This window comes from Oncorhynchus masou, chromosome 13 (genome assembly GCF_036934945.1).
Source record: "Oncorhynchus masou masou isolate Uvic2021 chromosome 13, UVic_Omas_1.1, whole genome shotgun sequence".
Classification (NCBI taxonomy): Eukaryota; Metazoa; Chordata; class Actinopteri; order Salmoniformes; family Salmonidae; genus Oncorhynchus; species Oncorhynchus masou.
The window spans coordinates 80597637-80622105 of NC_088224.1; the positions used below are offsets into that span (position 1 = coordinate 80597637).

Genomic DNA, 24469 nt, shown 5'->3' on the forward strand with positions numbered 1-24469 from the left:
ATATTGACAAAGGAAAGACGAGGGCACTTAACCGACGTGAGTTGAGGTGCAATCAAAAAACATTTATCATCAAGGCGCGCATAGGTTAGGTTACCATAGTGAGTGAGTGTTGTGCCTTTCATTTTCAATAAATATTGATTACCCATTTATTTGTCTCTGCCTGCAAATCGTCCTCCTAAAAGGTAAGCTATATCCTACAGTGGTTCTTCCTTTGAAAGTTGTGTCATACTGCAGCACAGCTTGCGGTGTTCTGTGGAATGGTATGGCACGTTGAAGTGCCATGTCATAGTACTTTACTGTCAGCCATTGTTACCATTAACCAGTTATGCATTAGGGGGCGCTATTACATTTTTGGGATGAAAAACGTTCCCGTTTTAAACAAGATATTTTGTCACGAAAAGATGCTCGACTATGCATATAATTGACAGCTTTGGAAAGAAAACACTCTGACGTTTCCAAAACTGCAAAGATATTGTCTGTGAGTGCCACTGATGTTACAGGCGAAAACCAGATAAAAATCCAACCAGGAAGTGCTGCATTTTTTGAAACCGCCTCCTGCCGATGACTCCTTATATGGCTGTGAATGAGCTACGAATGAGCTTACGTTTTCCACAAGGTGTCTACAGCATTGTGACGTCTTTTACGCATTTCCATTGAAGAATAGCCGTAAGGGACCATATATAGCAAGTGGTCACATGGTGTCTCCCGCAGAAGATATTGCGTAAAATACTGACGTAGCCATTTTTCCAATCGCTTCTTACGAGAAACCAATTGCCTCGACGGATATATTATCGAATATATATGTTAAAAACACCTTGAGGATGTATCCTAAACAACGTTTGCCGTGTTTCTGTCCGTATTATGGAGTTAATTTTGAAAAAAGTTTGGCGCTGTAGAGGTAGCATTTTCCGGTTGATTTATCATCCAAGCATGATGAACAAGTGGGAGCTATTTCGCCTACAAAAATAATATTTTTGGAAAAAAGGAAAATTTGCTATCTAACTGGGAGTCTCCTGAGTGAAAGCATCCGAAGTTCTTCAAAGGTAAATTATTTAATTTGGTTGCTTTTCTTATTTTCGTGAAAATGTTGCCTGCTGCCAGCAGAGCCTAGCATAGCATTATGCCATGCTAAACTTACACAAATGCTTGTCTAGCGTTGGCTGTAACGCATATTTTGAAAATCTGAGATGACAGTGTTGTTAACAAAAGGCTAAGCTTTTGTGAATATATTTATTTCATTTCATTTGCGATTTTCATGGATAGGAAAAGTTTCTAGGGGTATTTATGTCCGCTGCGTTATGCTAATTAATTTGAGGCTATGATTACGATCCCGGATCCGGTATTGCTAGTTTCAAGAGATAATGCTAGTTGGACCACCAGAGTACATCTTTGAGAAGCTAAGTTGTTGAAACGACATGGAGTTGTAGGCCGAAGAGTCCTGTTTACTGTAGCGGTTTTAGCCTAACTTACTTATTGGCATAAATGCCTACTTCAATATACAGTATACCAATCAATCAATCATGCATGTTATCACACAGCATACAAGTCATCCATGTCTTTAAATAGTCAAGCATTTTAGTTATAAAACAAAATAACAAAGGGAGCATTGAATAATTAAAAAATGAATAAACCGTCGTCTGAAGCGATTGAATTTACGAATGCATTTGACTGTTTTAAATGTTGGCTGTACGAGAAACTTTAAAACCTTTGTTAGAACAGACTATATGGGATTGATTATAATTTCTTTGTAAATTATTATTGAATTTGATGTGCTGTTTATACTGTTAGAAATGTAGCTTAATTAAAGGATTCATATTATGGTGCTTCTATTTCATGAAAAAAGGAAAATGCATTTTACAGTAGCCTATGCAGGCCTCAGGGTTTCCATTAAGAAAATGTGGCGCTGTACAACGTGACTGGTCGAGAGTAGGCGTAGGCTACTAATTGACTGCGAGTGAAGAGCAAAATAATCCTAACATTTCCACACCCTAATTGTAGGCAAACCAATACCCAAACAGAGATTCAGCGAAAATAAAAACCTGATTGATTTACCAAGACCAGTCCCCATCCTTGTCTCAAAGCAGTGCAAAACAGTGCATGTAGCTCAAGAGAAAGTGCAAGTGTCCGCTCTCATTCTCATTCCAGCTGCTTCAAGTTACTAATTTCATATGTATATACTGCATTCTCGTCAATGTCATCCTATTCAACTATTGCTGTATATACACACACACACACACACACACACACACACACACTATTCTATCCTACGTATTTGGGATGCACGATATATCGGTGAACATAAGGGAATCTGACCATATTAGCTAAAAAATGGCAACATCGGTATCAGCCCAATGTCCAGTTTAAAGCCAATGTGCAAAAGTGATGTCAAAGGACATCAATAACAAAACCGCTGGGGCAATTGTGCGCTGGCCTATGGGACTCCCAATCACGGCAAGATGTGAAACAGCCTGGATTTGAACTGGGGACTGTAGTGACGCCTCTTGAACTGAGATGCAGTGCCTTAGACTTCTGTGTATATGTGTGTGTGCTAACTATTTAACTGTACTAGATAACTTAAAAGGACGCAAACATTTTAAATATTGGTTATCGTACCGTTTTTTGGGGGGCAAGGAAAATATTGGATATCGGTATGTGCCAAACATGTCATATCGGTGCATCACTACTACATATTCTACAGATATAGTAAATATTATATCCTCATACTGTCCATTATGTCTATACATCCCATCACATATGGCACCCGTCAAAATTTCGAACATTTAACATTTAACATTTAAGTCATTTAGCAGACGCTCTTATCCAGAACACCTATTCATTCAAGGGTTATTCCTTTATTGTCACTATTTTCATCACAACTATTAAATAACACATATGGAATCATGTAGTAAACAAAAAAAATGTTAAACATATCAAAATGTATTTTGGATTCTTCAATGTAGCCACGCTTCACCTTGACAGTTTTGCACACTCTTGGCATTCTCTCAACCAGCTTCACCTGGAATGCTTTTCCAACAGTCTTGAAGGAGTTCCCACATATGCTGAGCACTTGTTGGCTGATTTTCCTTCACTCTGTGTCCAACTCATCCCAAACCATCTCAATTGGGTTGAGGTTGGAGAATGTGGAGGCCAGGTGATCTGATGCAGCAGTCCCTCACTCTCCTTCTTGGTCAAATAGCCCTTACACAGCCTGGAGGAGTTTTGGGTCATTGTCCTGTTGAATAACAAAAGATAGTCCTGGATGAGCTGCACTACCTGAGCCACTTGTGTGGGTTGTAGACTCCGTCTCATGCTACCACTAGAGTGAAAGCACCGCCAGCATTCAAAAGTGACCAAAACATCAGCCAGGAAGCATAAGAACTGAGAAGTGGTCTGTGGTCACCACCTGCAGAACCACTCCTTTATTGGGGGTGACTTGCTAATTGCCTATAATTTCCACCTGTTGTCTATTCCATTTGCACAACAGCATGTGAAATTTATTGTCAATCAGTGTTGCTTCCTAAGTGGACAGTTTGATTTCACAGAAGTGTGATTGACTTGGAGTTACATTGTGTTGTTTATATGTTCCCTTTATTTTTTTGAGCAGTGTATTTTGATTTGTTTAACACTTTTTTGGTTACAACATGATTCCATGTGTCATTTCATTGTGTGTCTTCACTATTATTCTACAATGTAGAAAATTGTAAAAACAAAGAAAAACCCTGGAATGAGTAGGTGTTTCCAAACTTTTGATTGTACTGTACAGTGGTTCCTCCTTTAAAAAAGTTGCAGCACCTTGCGGGCTGCTGCAGCATTCTATGGCACGTTATTTAATTGTGAACGATCTTTTACGTTTTAAAGCAAGTTAGTGCTAGTTTGACCACCAGAGGGCAACTTTGAGAAGCATTTGATAGTCTCCCATATTGGCATTACTAGAGAATTTAAAACCTTTTTTGTAATAACATAGTACATGGGACTGCTTTTAATAAATGTGGCTTAATTAACTAACTAATATGATGGTGTTTCTATTCAGAGAAAAACGAAAAAGGAAACCCTCAGCATAAGAGGATTGGAGAATTCTAAATTAATATCTAAGTACTATAGCAAGAGCAAAATATCTTAACAAAATAAAATAATAAAAACCTTAGTGTACCAACAGTTTTAGTAAGTAATACTGAAGTCGTGCACAATTATCAATTATTTATATTTAGGTATATGAAGCCCATTCATTGTCAGAGACACAGTAGGACCCAAAAGCATAATCAGTGCTCTTACTCCCCTTGCGTTGGTCTGGAGCAATGATGTGGTGATGCAGGGTGCCGTACCTAACCCCAAATTACCTCCAAGTCAGCTCACAGCTTTTAAAAGGAGGAACAACTGTAAATGTATTTATCCACAGACACTGCTCACGCTAATATTGATATATTTCTTGATTCCATTATTTAACTTCTAGATTTGTGTGTATTGTTGAATATTACTGCATTGTCGGAGCTGAGAACACAAGCATTCCGCTACACTCGCAATAACATCTGCTAAATATGTGTATGTGACCAATAAAATCTGATTTTAAGTTCAGTGCCATACGTGCAAGATCTGGTGCGTTGTGTGGTCTCAATTAAATGGAGTAGGATATGGCCCAGGGGTTCCCAAACTATTTTGTCCCATGACCACAGTTTGATATCTGAAAAGTTTCGAGACCCCAACCATGTGTAATGCTTATACCCGATATTTGGCTTTAACGCAGACGAGAGCACTTATTCATAGCTTCACACAGATGATATGAACTGGTGAAGGGTACCATGATTTGTATGGTGCTTTCAAGACAACTGGGAAGGTGAAATCATGACGTCAGATATCTTCAGGTCGGAAAGTCGGAGCTCTAGAAAAAGACCAGAGTTCCCAAGTTGGATTTCCGAGTTGGATGACTGTTTAAATTGATTTTTCCCAGTCGAAGCTAATTTTTCCCCCAACTTCACAGTTTTCTTGAATGCTCTCAAGTCGGAGTTTTCCGACTTCCAAGTTCCCGCTGTTTTAAACGTGGCATTTATGCTCAGAGGGAGACAGCAGGGTATTCATTCCCTTTGAGCCAGAAACCAAAACTCCTCCGTTGTGACCCGTGAATGCATTCGGTCACATGACACTTCAATTCGCAGTTACATTTCAATTACCGGCATGTCAACTAAATCAGGATCACAGTCAAACAGATTGGGAAGTAGTTCCCAAAGTGCTCTTCCAAGCTTTGGAGGTGAGCAGTCATCACTCATGTGGGACACTTAGAGTGCAGAGGCCTGCCCTCCATAGATGGAGCCACATCTGTGCAAAAGCCCACCATTCAATCCCATGGAATCCATTTCTTGTCATCATAGCCACTGAACATGCCTTGTGCCGTTTCATGCTCAGGAATCGTGAGACAGAACAATATGTGCTCGTGAATAACACACACACACACCCCCCGACATGTATATAACAAAAGGCAATGCATGGGCATCTCAGCCCTGACAGCTAACGTCCAGTTGGAGAGCATAAACAGGGGATTTTTTTTTGTCGTTCAATCAGAGTTCCCTCTTGATTGCTAGAAATAAATACTATTTGATAAACAGTGTTAATTGACAAAGGTATTGATGTGAGTTTCTGTGCCTTATGAGGTTTCTGTGTTATGCACTATAGCCCGTTACCATATATGTGATTTAATATTATCTGCTGTTGGCTTGATGGATGTATATAGGTGTTATGCACTATAGCCCGTCACCATATATGTGATTTAATATTATCTGCTGTTGGCTTGATGGATGTATATAGGTGTTATGCACTATAGCCCGTTACCATATATGTGATTTAATATTATCTGCTGTTGGCTTGATGGATGTATATAGGTGTTATGCACTATAGCCCGTTACCATATATGTGATTTAATATTATCTGCTGTTGGCTTGATGGATGTATATAGGTGTTATGCACTATAGCCCGTTACCATATATGTGATTTAATATTATCTGCTGTTGGCTTGATGGATGTATATAGGTGTTATGCACTATAGCCCGTCACCATATATGTGATTTAATATTATCTGCTGTTGGCTTGATGGATGTATATAGGTGTTATGCAACATAGCTGACTTGAAACATTGTTAACAGTTTCTGGGCCATGTTGGCTTTCTCATGATGGAAAAATACAGAATAACATAAAACGGACACATTCATATGTGATTTAAAACCACAGACTGTTTTTGGCTTAGAACTCAAACTTAACAATAACCAGATATGTGATAACGGTATCTAGGGAATGAGCGCATAGATACTCGACACATAAGTTTCTAAACTGGATTATCTGCTGGTACCAGCTGTATGACAACAATCAACGATAGGCTGGGTGAGTTTAAACCACGCCCAGTCTCTACTTAATACAGATCTGCTGTTGGCTTGATGGATGTCATCAGGGTACATTATAATATCTTTGTCAGGAATAAGTGAGTTCTCTGTTTTTGCCCTGTTGGCTTGATGGATGTATATAGGTGCATTTACCCTTTATTGCTGAGCTATAGCCCGTGACCATATATGTGATTTAATATTATCTGCTGTTGGCTTGATATTTATGTGATATAGGTTTAATTGACGCAATATAACAGCCTCCGCCTCCCCACGCATTGTTTTTACAATATCAATTGCTGGCTAATATGGATGTAAAGTAATAGGTGTTATGCACTATAGCCCACCATATTCACTGTGAATTATTTAATATTTCCCTGATCTAAGGGCTGGTAGAATTTTATCTTTATATTTTAATAATTGTAATTTTGATTTTAAGGTTAACCACATTTCAATGATTTTGAATATTATAATATCTACTTGATTTTGTATATTTTTTTCATGATTGTAAATTCTCCCTCAATCCCATTTTCATATATGTGATTTTGGGAACCATCTGCTATAGCCTATGATGGATGCAAAGAAACACAAGTTAATCTTTCCAAGCCCGTACTTCCTAAATATGATTAGGCTGTAGTTTACTACATTGCCTAGAAATAAATATTGATCACCAATATTTGTCTCAGTCTGAAAATTGTCCCACTCCTAAAAAGGTAGTAGGCTATAAATGTAGCTGAAAAGAATCTCCAACTCAACTCTCTTAAAACTAAGTCTATCCTATTTAATATTATCTGCTGTAATACCGATGGAATATAATGGGCCACATGAGAATCTCTGGTAATTTAACCTATTTTTGTTTATTTTTGTGCATCTTGATATTGTCTATAGGGCGCAAAATTGCTGGGACCATGGCTGGCAAGTGAGACGTGTCACATACACCTAATTTAATATTATCTATGGTTGGGTTCGGCCTGATGGATGTACTGGGTGGGTGTTATGAAAGCCACCATAGCGGGCCGATGGATGTGCGGCTGCAGGTGCGGGTGTGAGCAGGATAAATAAATATTATCTGCTGTTGCTTGATGGATGTATATAGGTGTTATAAATTAACATTGTGATTTAATATTATCCGCTGCAGACTTGATGGAGTATACAACATGGTAACTCACTATGGCATACCTCATCTAGTCATGTAACACTGAGCTGACCTCTACATGTAATACATGCCATTGTAACTCACCATGGCATATCACTGAGCTTGATGGATGTAATACAACCTGTTAACGCACCATGGCATACCTCATCTAGTCATGTTACACTGAGCTGACCTCTACAGTAATACAACCTGGTAACTCACCATGGCATACCTCATCTAGTCATGTAACACTGGCTTGATGGATGTATACAGGTGTAACTCACCATGGCATACCTCGTCAAGTCATGTTACACTGTGATTTAATATTATCTGCCTGTTAACGCTTGATGGATGTCATCTAGTCATGTTACACTAGCTGACCTCTACAGTAATACAACCTGGTAATTCAATGGCATACCTATCTAGTCATGTTACACTGAGCTTGATGGATGTAATACAACCTGGTAACTCACTGGCATACCCCGTAGTCATGTTACACTGAGCTGACCTCTACAGTAATACAACCTGGTAACTCACCATGGCATACCTCGTCTAGTCATGTTACACTGAGCTGACCTCTACAGTAATACAACCTGGTAACTCACCATGGCATACCTCGTCTAGTCATGTTACACTGATGAATCTACAGTAATACAACCTGGTGATTTAATATTACACTGAGCTGATCTGCTGTTGGCTCACCATGGATGTATATAGGTGTTATGCAACATAGCTGACTTGAAACATTGTTAACAGTTTCAGGGCCATGGGCCTTTCTATCATGATGGAAAAATACAGAATAACATAAAACACGGACACATTCAGAATACAACCTGGTAAACCATGGCAGACTGTTTTGTTAGAACTCAAACTTAACAATAACCTGGTAACTCACCATGGCATACCTCGTCTAGTCATGTTACATGAGCTGACCTCTACAGTAATACAACCTGGTAACTCACCATGGCATACCTCGCAGTCATGTTACATCTACCTCAACTGGTAACTCACCATGGCATACCTCGTCTAGTCATGTTACACTGAGCTGACCTATACAGTAATGACAACAATCACCATGGATAGGCTGGGTGAGCTTTAACCTCTACAGTAATACAACCTGTAACTCACCATGGCATACCTGAGTCATGTTACACTGAGCTGACCTCTACAGTAATACAACCTGGTAACTCACCATGGCATACTGTCATCACACTGGGCTGACCTTATAATATCTTTGTCAGGAACAAGTCATGTTCTCTGTTTTTGCCCTGGTAACTCACCATGGGTGGGTTACACTGAGCTGCCTCTACAGTAATACAACCTGAAAATTGCATTTACCTAGTCTTTACACTGAGCTGAACTCTACAGTAATAAAAACTCACCATGGCATACCTCGTATACAATCTGTGACTCATTGTAATATTTATCCTGGCATACCAGTCATTTACACTGAGCTGAACTCTACAGTAATACAACTAACAGCCTCCAACCTCCCCACGCATTGTTACACTAGCAATATCAGTAATACAACGTGGTAACTCACCATGGCATACCTCAAATGTAAAGCTGACCTCTACAGTAATACAACGTGTGACTCACTGGCATACCTCGTATAGTCATGTTACACTGAGCTGAACTCTACAGTAATACAACCTGGTAACTGTGGGAATTCATTTACACTGAGCTGAACTCTACAGTAATACAACCTGTTACCAACATGATCTAAGGGCTGTCATGTTACACTTTATCTTTATATTTTAATAATTGTAACTTTGATTTTAGTTAACCACATTTCAATGATTTTGAGATATTATAATATCTACTTTTTTTTGTATATTTTTTGTTACACTGATGATTGTAATACAACCTGGTAACTCACCATGGCAATCTCGTCATCATTTACACTGAGGCGACCTCTAGGTAATTGGGAACTCACTGCATATAGTCATGTTACATGGGCAAAGAAACACAAGGTAGTAACTCACCATTTCGTCTAGTCATGTTAACTGAGCTGAACTCTACAGTAATACATGATTAGGCTGTAGTTTACTACATTGCCTAGAAATAAATATTGATCATGTTACACTGAGCTGATTTGTCTCAACCTGGTAACTCACCATGGCAAAAGTTGTCCCACTCTAAAATACAACCTGGTAACTCAGGCTATAAATGTTACACTGCTGAAAAGTAATCTCCAACTCACCATGGCATACTTAAAACTAAGTCATCCTACACTGAGCTGATATAGCCCAGGTAACTCACCATGGCATACGCCTAAGTCATAATGGCTGACCTCATGAGAATCTCTGGTAATTTAACCTGGCATTTTTGTTTATTTTTGTGCATCTTGATAATTGTAACTCACCATGGCATACCTCGCAAAATCATGTGGGACCATGGCTGGCAAGTGAGACGTGTCACATGTTACACCTAAATTAACATTGTGGGACTCACCATGGTTGGTCATGTTACACTGAGCTGAACTACAGTTATACAACGGTACTGGGTGGGTGTTAGACATGACAAGCCACCAGAAGCGGGCGGTAACTCACCATGGCATACCTCGGCTGCATGTTACACTGAGCTGACCTAGCAGGATAAATAAATCAGTCCGCCTAGTCATGACCTCTACCTAGTAATACAACATGGTAACTCACCATGGCATACCTCATCTAGTCATGTTACACTGAGCTGACCTCTACAGTAATACATGCCATTGTAACTCACCATGGCATACCTCGTCAAGTCATGTTACACTGAGCTGACCTCTACAGTAATACAACCTGGTAACTCACCATGGCATACCTCGTCTAGTCATGTTACACTGAGCTGACCTCTACAGTAATACAACCTGGTAACTCACCATGGCATACCTCATCTAGTCATGTTACACTGAGCTGACCTCTACAGTAATACAACCTGGTAACTCACCATGGCATACCTCGTCTAGTCATGTTACACTGAGCTGAACTCTATAGTAATACAACCTGGTAACTCACCATGGCATACCTCGTCTAGTCATGTTACACTGAGCTGACCTCTACAGTAATACAACCTGGTAACTCACCATGGCATACCTCGTCTAGTCATGTTACACTGAGCTGAACTCTATAGTAATACAACCTGGTAACTCACCATGGCATACCTCGTCAAGTCATGTTACACTGAGCTGACCTATACAGTAATACAACCTGGTAACTCACCATGGCATACCTCGTCTAGTCATGTTACACTGAGCTGACCTCTACAGTAATACAACCTGGTAACTCACCATGGCATACCTCGTCTAGTCAAGTTACACTGAGCTGAACTCTACAGTAATACAACCTGGTAACTCACCATGGCATACCTCGTCTAGTCATGTTACACTGAGCTGACCTATACAGTAATACAACGTGGTAACTCACCATGGCATACCTCATCTAGTCATGTTACACTGAGCTGACCTCTACAGTAATACAACCTGGTAACTCACCATGGCATACCTCGTCTAGTCATGTTACACTGAGCTGACCTCTACAGTAATACAACCTGGTAACTCACCATGGCATACCTCGTCTAGTCATGTTACACTGAGCTGACCTCTACAGTAATACAACCTGGTAACTCACCATGGCATACCTCGTCTAGTCATGTTACACTGAGCTGACCTCTACAGTAATACAACCTGGTAACTCACCATGGCATACCTCGTCTAGTCATGTTACACTGAGCTGACCTCTACAGTAATACAACATGATAACTGACACCCACATTTCACATAAACTCAAACAAAGAGGACAAAGGGACATATCACAGAGACACACACACTACATCGCTACTAGGCTTGGACGGTATACTATATACCGGGGAACTTGAAAATAGCCAGGAGATGGTTTATCAATACAGTCAATACTGTTGACACGATTTCTTTGAAGTTTTTTAATAAATGTGAATATTTGTAGCTCCTTTTTAAGTAAATACCTGCAGTCATCTTGTACAATACATAAGGAGATGAAGCAGATTGCGTTGTTCATTTCACCCATCACATTATTTTACATTATGAACCTTACCAGTAGTCCCCAGTCATGTGGTATTTGTTTACAAGCACACAATGAGAGCAGCACCTTGTGAGTCAGTCACTCACTGTGGTGCAGCATGCGCCGGTTGACCTAGTTACAGTATGGAATTCACAACTTTAAAATGTTTGTCAAAAAGATATCTTATTTTACATTTACATTTTAGTCATTTAGCAGACACTTTTCCAGAGCGACTTACAGGAGCAATTATGGTTAAGTGCCTCGCTCAAGGGCACATCGACAAATTGTTCACCTCGTCGGCTTGAGGATTCAAACCAGCAACCTTTCAATTACTGGCCCAATGCTCTTAACCACTAGGCTACTTATTAAGTTAACTGTCTAAAATGTGCTAAATGTACTTCAATTGTACATTTGGATAGTTAATTTAGTTTCTTCTAGAAACAAGCTTTTCTTGGTAAAATATAGGTTTTATGCACACAGAAAACTGTGAGTAGCAATTTTGAGATACTTGTATAGGTTTATGAGCTGGGATGTCTGTCCTGAAAATAGTTTGTCAGAGACTGCATAATATTATCACACTGCGCTTGTTAGCGTTTAGCTAGCATTCGCTCTGGAATTATACATGTAATTGTTACCTCGGATTACAGAGGCTCAATGGGGTTTTAAAAAGCACCCGTTGTGTTTAGCATTACCAAAAGTTGGTTGGTATGAAGGTAGGACAATGTGGATACTGCCCAAGTCTACAGGAGACAGCATATAATACTGACACACACGCAAATCATAATTAAACATGATGTAACCACACACACACACAACACAGTCGAACATTGACCACAAACACACTGTACACACCCACAAAACCGTCACCATAGTACTGAGACGGCCGCCCTAACCTCTCTGTACTCTACAGCATCAGAGAAACCTTGTACTGGGAGACAGAGCAGGTCAATTTGTTCCTAGGTCTCTTTACAACAAGCTCCTTTAAAAAAGGCCAGCCACCCAGCCATCTACACCATGTTCAACCATGTTCCTGTTTATGTGACGGGGCTTACCAAGCATTGTGAGGAAGGTTAAGGGTTATGCTTCCTTTGATGTCGTCACCAAAGTGGAGGTAGCCCAGCGTTGCCAAGACAACGTAGAGGACGATGGTGATACCCATCCCGATGTTCAGAGCCGTGGGGAACCGCTTCGGTTCCTTCATCTGGTTCTCTAGAGGAAGAACCTGCCACAAACACAGAGGGAGAGCATATTGTCAAGAAAACAGGAATGCTGTATAATGTAATACAACACAAATAAAAACATTATCCTGAATAAGAGCCTGGAAAGAGTGCCCCCGAAAAACTAAGTATTGAGATCTGAAAAGCCACAAAATGATGAAAAGCAGCATCCTTCTGTTGAATAACAAATCCTTGGCAGAGAGAAGGATAACTGAGCAGCTAGGAGGTCTCTGATTACATTATACATGGTGACCTACGTTAACCCCAGATGTTTACCAAGCAACTCAGCTTTGGGAGGATTCAGACTTTTGCTGGGGATGAGGAGGTTGGTATGCTGGGTGAGTGGGAGGGTGGGTGTTGGATGTTTCAGGTGCTGCCGTTTGGCTCGTGCCCCGTGGGGATGCTGCATGGCAGTGTGGCAGGAAACATTATCACTACTCAGTACCACACACAGACTGAGGTACTGCTTTCCGCTCTCTGCTCCGGGAACACATCTCGATCTGGGCAGAGGGATTCATGATTGGCATTCATCACCAAACCTTCACATAAAGAGACCGTGGCATAAAGAGACCGTGGCACCTACCTCCCTTTCTCTCTTTCTTTTATTCCCTCTCACCCTCTCGCTCTTTCCCACCTCATGGCAAGAAAATCTAGATGCTTTCTAAATTGGGTAACAGTTTCATTTGAAAAAGTTTAAAGCTGGCTGTCAGTCACATACATATTCAATAACAGATGTATTTTTCCTTTCCTCTTCCCTGCTTGGTGGTGACTGATCAGTTCTTGACAGGGGCTTGTTACCTCTCCTCCTGACGAGACTGATAAGTTGTCGGACTGCTGTTTGACTTGGTGATTCAGCACCAACAAGGCTAACAGACACAGAGGGATGGTGAACACTTCAACGACCTGATTTCTGATGCACTGATTATGCATACAAAATACACTATTAGACTAATGTATGAAAGCACACAGCCAACATGAATGTAACTTTAGGTGTTAGAGTAAGTGGATACATCTAAATAACAAAAAGGTGGCAAGGGCCTCTCCTGTTTGGCTATATGTCCAAGAACCTTGCCTCCCTCACAACAAAACATATCAAACACATTGCCCTCAAACCACAAACTCCAGAACAGGGCCAACCAGCCAAGACTCCAACAGTGACTGACTTGCTTCAGAGCCAGAGAAGTAATATGCCAAAACTCCACTGATCTAAGAGACCTGACCAAAGCCACAGTGCCAGGAGCCCCTGCCTTCTTACCGCCATATCAAGCAGGGTGTGTGAGATGGCGGCATTGGGCAGACAGCTGGTCTGCATTCAGCAGACAACAGGTGGTTCAGTTAACAAGCTAATAACACTGACCTCTCAGCCTGGGGTACAGCCCACTAATGAGGGAGGAGCAGACACATACAGAGACAGATGTCAACTGCAAGAGAGAGAGAGACACACAGGGACACCGACACACACACACACAAATACACACAGGGAGACCGACACACACACACACACACAGTGAGACCGACACACGCACACAGTGAGACCGACACACGCACACACACACAGTGAGACCGACACGCGCACACACAGTGAGACCGACACGCGCACACACACACACAGGGAGACCGACACGCACACACACAGGGAGACCGACACGCGCACACACACACAGGGAGACCGACACGCGCACAAACACACAGGGAGACCGACACACACACACACACACACACACACACACAGGGAGACCGACACACACACACACACAGGGAGACCGACACACACACACACACAGGGAGACCGACACACACACACAGGGAAACCGACACACACACACACACAGGGAGACCGACACACACACACACACACACAGGGAGACCGACACACACACAGACAGGAGACCGACACACACACACACACACAGGGAGACCGACACACACACACACAGACAGGGAGACCGACACACACACACACACACACACACAGGAGACCGACGGGAGACACACACACACACACACACACACACACACACAGGGAGACCGACACACACACACACACACAGGAGACCGACACACACACACAGACAGGGAGACCGACGACACACACACACACACACAGGGAGACCGACACACACACACACACAGGGAGACCGACACACACACACACAGGGAGACCGACACACACACACACAGGGAGACACACACACACACACACAGGGAGACCGACACACACACACACACACAGGGAGACCGACACACACACACACAGACAGGGAGACCGACACACACACACACAGACAGGGAGACACGACACACACACACACAGACAGGGAGACCGACACACACACAGGACACACACACACAGGGAGACAGGGACACACACACACACACACACACAGGGAGACCACGACACACACACACACACACAGACAGGGAGACCGACACACACACACACACACAGACAGGGAGACCGACACACACACACACACACAGACAGGAGACCGACACACACACACACACACACAGGGAGACCGACACACACACACACACACAGACAGGGAGACCACACACACACACAGACAGGGAGACCGACACACACACACACAGACAGGGAGACCGACACACACACAGACAGGGAGACCGACACACACACACACACACACACACAGACAGGGAGACCGACACACACACACACAGGGAGACCGACACGCGACACACACACACAGGGACCGACACACACACACAGGGAGACCGACACACACACACACACACACACAGACAGGGAGACAGGGAGACCGACACACACACACACAGACAGGGAGACCGACAGGGAGACCGACACACACACACACACAGACAGGAGACCGACACACACACACACACACACACACAGGGAGACCGACAAACACACAGACAGGGGGACCGACATACACACACGCACACAGACAGGGAGACCGACACACACACACACAGACAGGGAGACCGACACACACACACACAGACAGGGAGACCGACACACATACACACACACAGACAGGGAGGCCGACACACACACACACACACACACAGACAGGGAGACAGACACACACACACACAGACAGGGAGACCGACACACACACACACACACACAGGGAGACACACACACACACAGGGAGACACGCACACACACACAGGGAGACCGACACGCACACAAACACACAGGGAGACCGACACACACACACACACACACACACACACACAGGGAAACCGACACACACACACACAGGGAGACCGACACACACACACACAGGGAGACCGACACAAACACACACACACACACACAGGGAGACCGACACACACACACACACACACACACACAGGGAGACCGACACACACACACAGGGAGACCGACACACACACACACACACAGGGAGACCGACACACACACACACACACAGACAGGGAGACCGACACACACACACACACACAGACAAGGAGACCGACACACACACACACACACACACACACACACACACACACACACACACACACACACAGGGAGACCGACACACACACACACACACAGGGAGACCGACACACACACACACACCGACACACACACACAGGGAGACCGACACACACACACACACACACACACACAGGGAGACCGACACACACACACACACACACACAGGGAGACCGACACACACACACACAGACAGGGAGACCGACACACACACACACAGACAGGGAGACCGACACACACACACACACACACACACACACACAGGGAAACCGACACACACACACACAGGGAGACCGACACACACACACACACACAGGAGACCGACACACACACAGACAGGGAGACCGACACACACACAGACAGGGAGACCGACACACACACACACACACAGACAGGGAGACCGACACACACACACACACACACAGACAGGAGACCGACACACACACACACACACACAGGACACACACACAGACAGGGAGACCGACACACACACACACAGACAGGAGACCGACACACACACACACACACAGACAGGGAGACGACACACACACACACACAGACAGGGAGTCCGACACACACACAGACAGGGAGACCGACACACACACAGACAGGGAGAGACCGACACACACACACACACACACACACACACACAGGGAGACCGACACACACACAGACAGGGGGACCGACACACACACACGCACACAGACAGGGAGACCGACACACACGCACACAGACAGGGAGACCGACACACACACACACACACAGACAGGGAGACCGACACACACACACACAGACAGGGAGACCGACACACACACACACACACACACACAGGGAGACCGACACACACACAGACAGGGGACCGACATACACACACGCACACAGACAGGGAGACCGACACACACACACACAGACAGGGAGACCGACACACACACACACACAGGGAGACCGACACACATACACACACACAGACAGACAGGAGACCGACACACATACACACACACACAGACAGGGAGGCCGACACACACACACACACACACACACACAGACAGGGAGACAGACACACACACACACAGACAGGAGACCGACACACACACACACACAGACAGGAGACCGACACACACAGACAGGGAGACCGACACACACACACACAGACACACACCCACACACACAGGGAGACCGACACACACACACACACAGACAGGGAGACCGACACACACACACAGACAGGGAGACCGACACACACACACACACACAGGGAGACCGACACACACACACACAGACAGGGAGACCGACACAGACACACACACAGACACACACACACACACACAGACAGGGAGACCGACACACACACACACACACACACACAGACAGGAGACCGACACACACACACACAGACAGGGAGACCGACACACACACACACACAGACAGGGAGACCGACACACACACAGACAGGGAGACCGACACACACACAGACAGGGAGACCGACACACACACACACTCACAGGGAGACCGACACACACACAGACAGGGAGACCGACATACCCACACGCACACAGACAGGGAGACCGACACACACACACACACAGACAGGGAGACCGACACACACACACACACAGACAGGGAGACCGACACACACACACACACACACACAGACACAGACCGACAGGGAGACCGACACACACACACACACACACAGACAGGGAGACCGACACACACACACACACACAGACAGGGAGACCGACACACACACACACACACAGACAGGGTGACCGACACACACACAGACAGGGAGACCGACACACACACAGACAGGGAGACCGACACACACAGACAGGGAGACCGACACACACACACACACACACACACACACACAGGGAGACCGACACACACACACACAGACAGGGAGACCGACACACACACACACACAGACAGGAGACCGACACACACACACACACACAGACAGGGAGACCGACACACACACACACACACAGACAGGGAGACCGACACACACACACACACACAGACAGGAGAGACGACACACATACACACACACACAGACAGGGAGACCGACACACACACACACACACACACAGACAGGGAGACCGACACACACACACACACAGACAGGGAGACAGACACACACACACACACAGACAGGAGACCGACACACACACACACAGACAGGGAGACCGACACACACACACACACAAACAGGAGACCGACACACACAGGGAGACCGACACACACAGGGAGACCGACACACACAGGGAGACCGACACACAGGGAGACAGACACACACACACACACACACAGGGAGACCGACACACACACACACACACACAGAGACCGACACACACAGACAGGGAGACCGACACACACACACACAGACAGGGAGACCGACACACACACACACAGACAGGGAGACCGACACAGACACACACACCCACACACACACACACACACAGACAGGGAGACCGACACACACACACACACAGACAGGGAGACCGACACACACAAACACAGACAGGGAGACCGACACACACACACACACACACACAGACAGGGAGACAGACACACACACACACAGACAGGGAGACCGACACACACACACACAGACAGGGAGACCGACACACACACACAGACAGGAGACCGACACACACACACACACAGACAGGGAGACCGACACAGACACACACACCCACACACACACACAGACAGGGAGACCGACACACATACACACACACACACAGACAGGGAGACCGACACACACACACACAGACAGGGAGACCGACACACACACACACACAGACAGGGAGTCCAACACACACACAGACAGGGAGACCGACACACACACAGACAGGGAGACCGACACAGACACACACACCACACACACACACACACACAGACAGGGAGAGACCGACACACACACACACAGACAGGGAGACCGACACACACACACACACAGACAGGGAGACCGACACACACACAGACAGGGGAGACCGACACAGACACACACACCCACACACACAGACAGGGAGACCGACACACACACACACACACACACACACACACACAGGGAGACCGACACACACACACACACAGACAGGGAGACCGACACACACAGACAGGGAGACCGACACAGACACACACACCCACACACACAGGGAGACCGACACACACACACACACAGACAGGGAGACCGACACACACACACACAGACAGGAGACCGACACACACACACACACACAGACAGGGAGACCGACACACACACACAGACAGGGAGACCGACACAGACACACACACCCACACACACACACAGACAGGAGACCGACACACACACACACACACACACACACACAGACAGGGAGACCGACACACACACACACAGGGAGACCGACACACACACACACACAGACAGGAGACCGACACACACACAGACAGGAGACCGACACACACACAGACAGGGAGACCGACACACACACACACACACACACACAGGGGGAGACCGACACACACACGCACACAGACAGGGAGACCGACACACACACACACACAGACAGGGAGACCGACACACACACACGCACACAGACAGGGAGACCGACACACACACACACAGACAGGAGACCGACACACACACACACACAGACAGGGAGACCGACACACACACACACAGACAGGGAGACCGACACACACACAGACACACACACAGACAGGGAGACCGACACACACACAGACAGGGAGACCGACACACACACAGACAGGGAGACCGACACACACACAGACAGGGAGACCGACACACAGACAGGGAGACCGACACACACACAGACAGGGAGACCGACACACACAGACAGGGAGACCGACACACACACACACACACACACACACACACAGGGAGACCGACACACACACACACACAGACAGGAGACCGACACACACACACACACAGACAGGAGACCGACACACACACACACACAGACAGGGAGACCGACACACACACACACACACAGACAGGGAGAACGACACACATACACACACACACAGACAGGGAGACCGACACACACACACACACACAGACAGGGAGACCGACACACACACACACACACACAGACAGGGAGACCGACACACACACACACACACACAGACAGGGAGACAGACACACACACACAGACAGGGAGACCGACACACACACACACAGACAGGGAGACCGACACACACACACACACAACAGACAGGAGACCGACACACACAGGGAGACCGACACACACAGGGAGACAGACACACACACACACACACACAGGGAGACCGACACACACACACACACACACACAGGGAGACCGACACACACAGACAGGGAGACCGACACACACACACACAGACAGGGAGACAGACACACACACACAGACAGGGAGACCGACACACACACACACAGACAGGAGACCGACACACACACAGACAGGGAGACCGACACACACACACACACACAGGGAGACCGACACACACACACACACCCACACACACACACAGACAGGGAGACCGACCGACACACACACACACACAGACAGGGAGACCGACACACACACACACACACAGACAGGGAGACCGACACACACACACACACAGACAGGGAGTCCAACACACACACAGACAGGGAGACCGACACACACACAGACAGGGAGACCGACACAGACACACACACCCACACACACACACACACACAGACAGGAGACCGACACACACACAGACAGGGAGACCGACACACACACACACACAGACAGGGAGACCGACACACACACACAGACAGGGAGACCGACACAGACACACACACCCACACACACACACAGACAGGGAGACCGACACACACACACACACACACACAGACAGGAGACCGACACACACACACACACAGACAGGGAGACCGACACACACACACACAGACAGGGGAGTCCGACACACACACAGACAGGGAGACCGACACACACACAGACAGGGAGACCGACACACACACAGACAGGGAGACCGACACACACACAGACAGGGAGACCGACACACACAGACAGGGAGACCGACACACACACACACACACACAGGGAGACCGACACACACAGACAGGGGGACCGACATACACACACGCACACAGACAGGGAGACCGACACACACACACAGACAGGGAGACCGACACACACACACACAGACAGGGACCGACACACACACACACACACACACACAGACAGGGAGACCGACACACACACACACACACACAGACAGGGGGACTGACATACACACACGCACACAGACAGGGAGACCGACACACACACACACACAGACAGGGAGACCGACACACACACAGACAGGGAGACCGACACACACACACACAGACAGGAGACCGACACACACACACACACACAGGGAGACCGACACACACACACACAGGGAGACCGACACACACACACACACACACACAGGGAGACCGACACACACACACACAGGGGAGACCGACACACACACACACAGACAGGGAGACCGACACACACACAGACAGGGAGACCGACACACACACACAGACAGGGAGACCGACACACACACACAGACAGGGAGACCGACACACACACACACAGACAGGGAGACCGACACACACACACACACACACACACAGACAGGGAGACCGACACCCACACACAGACAGGGAGACCGACACAGACACACACACCCACACACACAGACAGGGAGACCGACACACACACACACACACACAGACAGGGAGCCCACACACACACACACACACAGACAGGGAGACCGACACACACACACACACAGACAGGGAGTCCGACACACACACAGACAGGGAGACCGACACACACACAGACAGGGAGACCGACACACACACAGACAGGGAGACCGACACACACACACACAGACAGGGAGACCGACACACACACAGACAGGGAGACCGACACACACACAGACAGGGAGACCGACACACACACAGACAGGGAGGGGGACCGACATACACACACGCACACAGACAGGGAGACCGACACACACACACAGACAGGGAGACCGACACACACACACACACAGACAGGGAGACCGACACACACACACACACACACAGACAGGGAGACCGACACACACACACACACACACACAGACAGGGAGACCGACACACACACACACACACACACGCACACAGACAGGAGACCGACACACACACACACACAGACAGGGAGACCGACACACACACACACACACACAGGGAGACCGACACACACACACACACACACAGGGAGACCGACACACACACACACACACACAGGGAGACCGACACACACACACAGGGAGACCGACCGACACACACACAGACAGGGAGACCGACACACACACACAGACAGGGAGACCGACACACACACACAGACAGGGAGACCGACACACACACACACAGACAGGGAGACCGACACACACACACAGACAGGGAGACCGACACACACACACAGACAGGGAGACCGACACACACACACAGACAGGGAGACCGACACACACACAGACAGGGAGACCGACACACACACAGACAGGGAGACCGACACACACACAGACAGGGAGACCGACACACACACACAGACAGGGAGACCGACACACACACACAGACAGGGAGACCGACACACACACACAGACAGGGAGACCGACACACACACAGACAGGGAGACCGACACACACACAGACAGGGAGACACACACAGGGAGACCGACACACACACAGACAGGGAGACAGACACACACACAGACAGGGAGACCGACACACACACAGACAGGGAGACCGACACACACACACACACAAACAGGAGACCGACACACACAGGGAGACCGACACACACAGGGAGACCGACACACACAGGGAGACCGACACACACAGACAGAGACAGACACACACACACACACACACACAGGGAGACCGACACACACACACACACACACACACAGGGAGACCGACACACACAGACAGGGAGACCGACACACACACACACAGACAGGGAGACCGACACACACACACACAGACAGGGAGACCGACACAGACACACACACCCACACACACACACACACAGACAGGGAGACCGACACACACACACACACAGACAGGGAGACCGACACACACACACACAGACAGGGAGACCGACACACACACACACACACACACACAGACAGGGAGACAGACACACACACACAGACAGGGAGACCGACACACACACACACACAGACAGGAGACCGACACACACACAGACAGGGAGACCGACACACACACACACACAGACAGGGAGACCGACACAGACACACACACCCACACACACACAGACAGGAGACCGACACACATACACACACACAGACAGGGAGACCGACACACACACACACACACAGACAGGGAGTCCAACACACACACAGACAGGGAGACCGACACACACACAGACAGGGAGACCGACACAGACACACACACCACACACACACACACACACACACAGACAGGGAGACCGACACACACACACAGACAGGGAGACCGACACACACACAGACAGGGAGACCGACACACACACACAGACAGGGAGACCGACACACACACAGACAGGAGACCGACACACACACAGACAGGGAGACCGACACACACACAGACAGGGAGACCGACACACACACACACACACACACACACACACAGGGAGACCGACACACACACAGACAGGGGGACCGACATACACACACGCACACAGACAGGGAGACCGACACACACACACAGACAGGGAGACCGACACACACACACACACAGACAGGAGACCGACACACACACACACACACACACACACAGACAGGGAGACCGACACACACACACACACACACACACAGGGAGACCGACACACACACAGACAGGGGACCGACATACACACACGCACACAGACAGGGAGACCGACACACACACACAGACAGGGAGACCGACACACACACACACACAGACAGGGAGCCCGACACACACACACAGGGAGACCGACACACACACACACACAGACAGGGAGACCGACACACACACACACACACACAGGAGACCGACACACACACACACAGGGAGACCGACACACACACACACACACAGGGGAGACCGACACACACACACACACACACACAGGGAGACCGACACACACACACACACACACACAGGAGACCGACACACACACAGACAGGGAGACCGACACACACACAGACAGGGAG

The 24469-nt window shown here is 47.3% G+C and overlaps 1 protein-coding gene across 1 annotated transcript in view; it reads right to left on the reverse strand.

The window, feature by feature from the left end:
* LOC135553442 (neutral amino acid uniporter 4-like) overlaps positions 1 to 24469 on the reverse strand; it is a 238937-nt gene that overhangs the window by 193901 nt on the left and 20567 nt on the right. The window contains exon 6 of the mRNA XM_064985558.1: positions 12569 to 12738. Within this exon, the coding sequence (XP_064841630.1) occupies positions 12569 to 12738 (170 nt within the window). The remainder of the gene's footprint in view (positions 1 to 12568; positions 12739 to 24469) is intronic.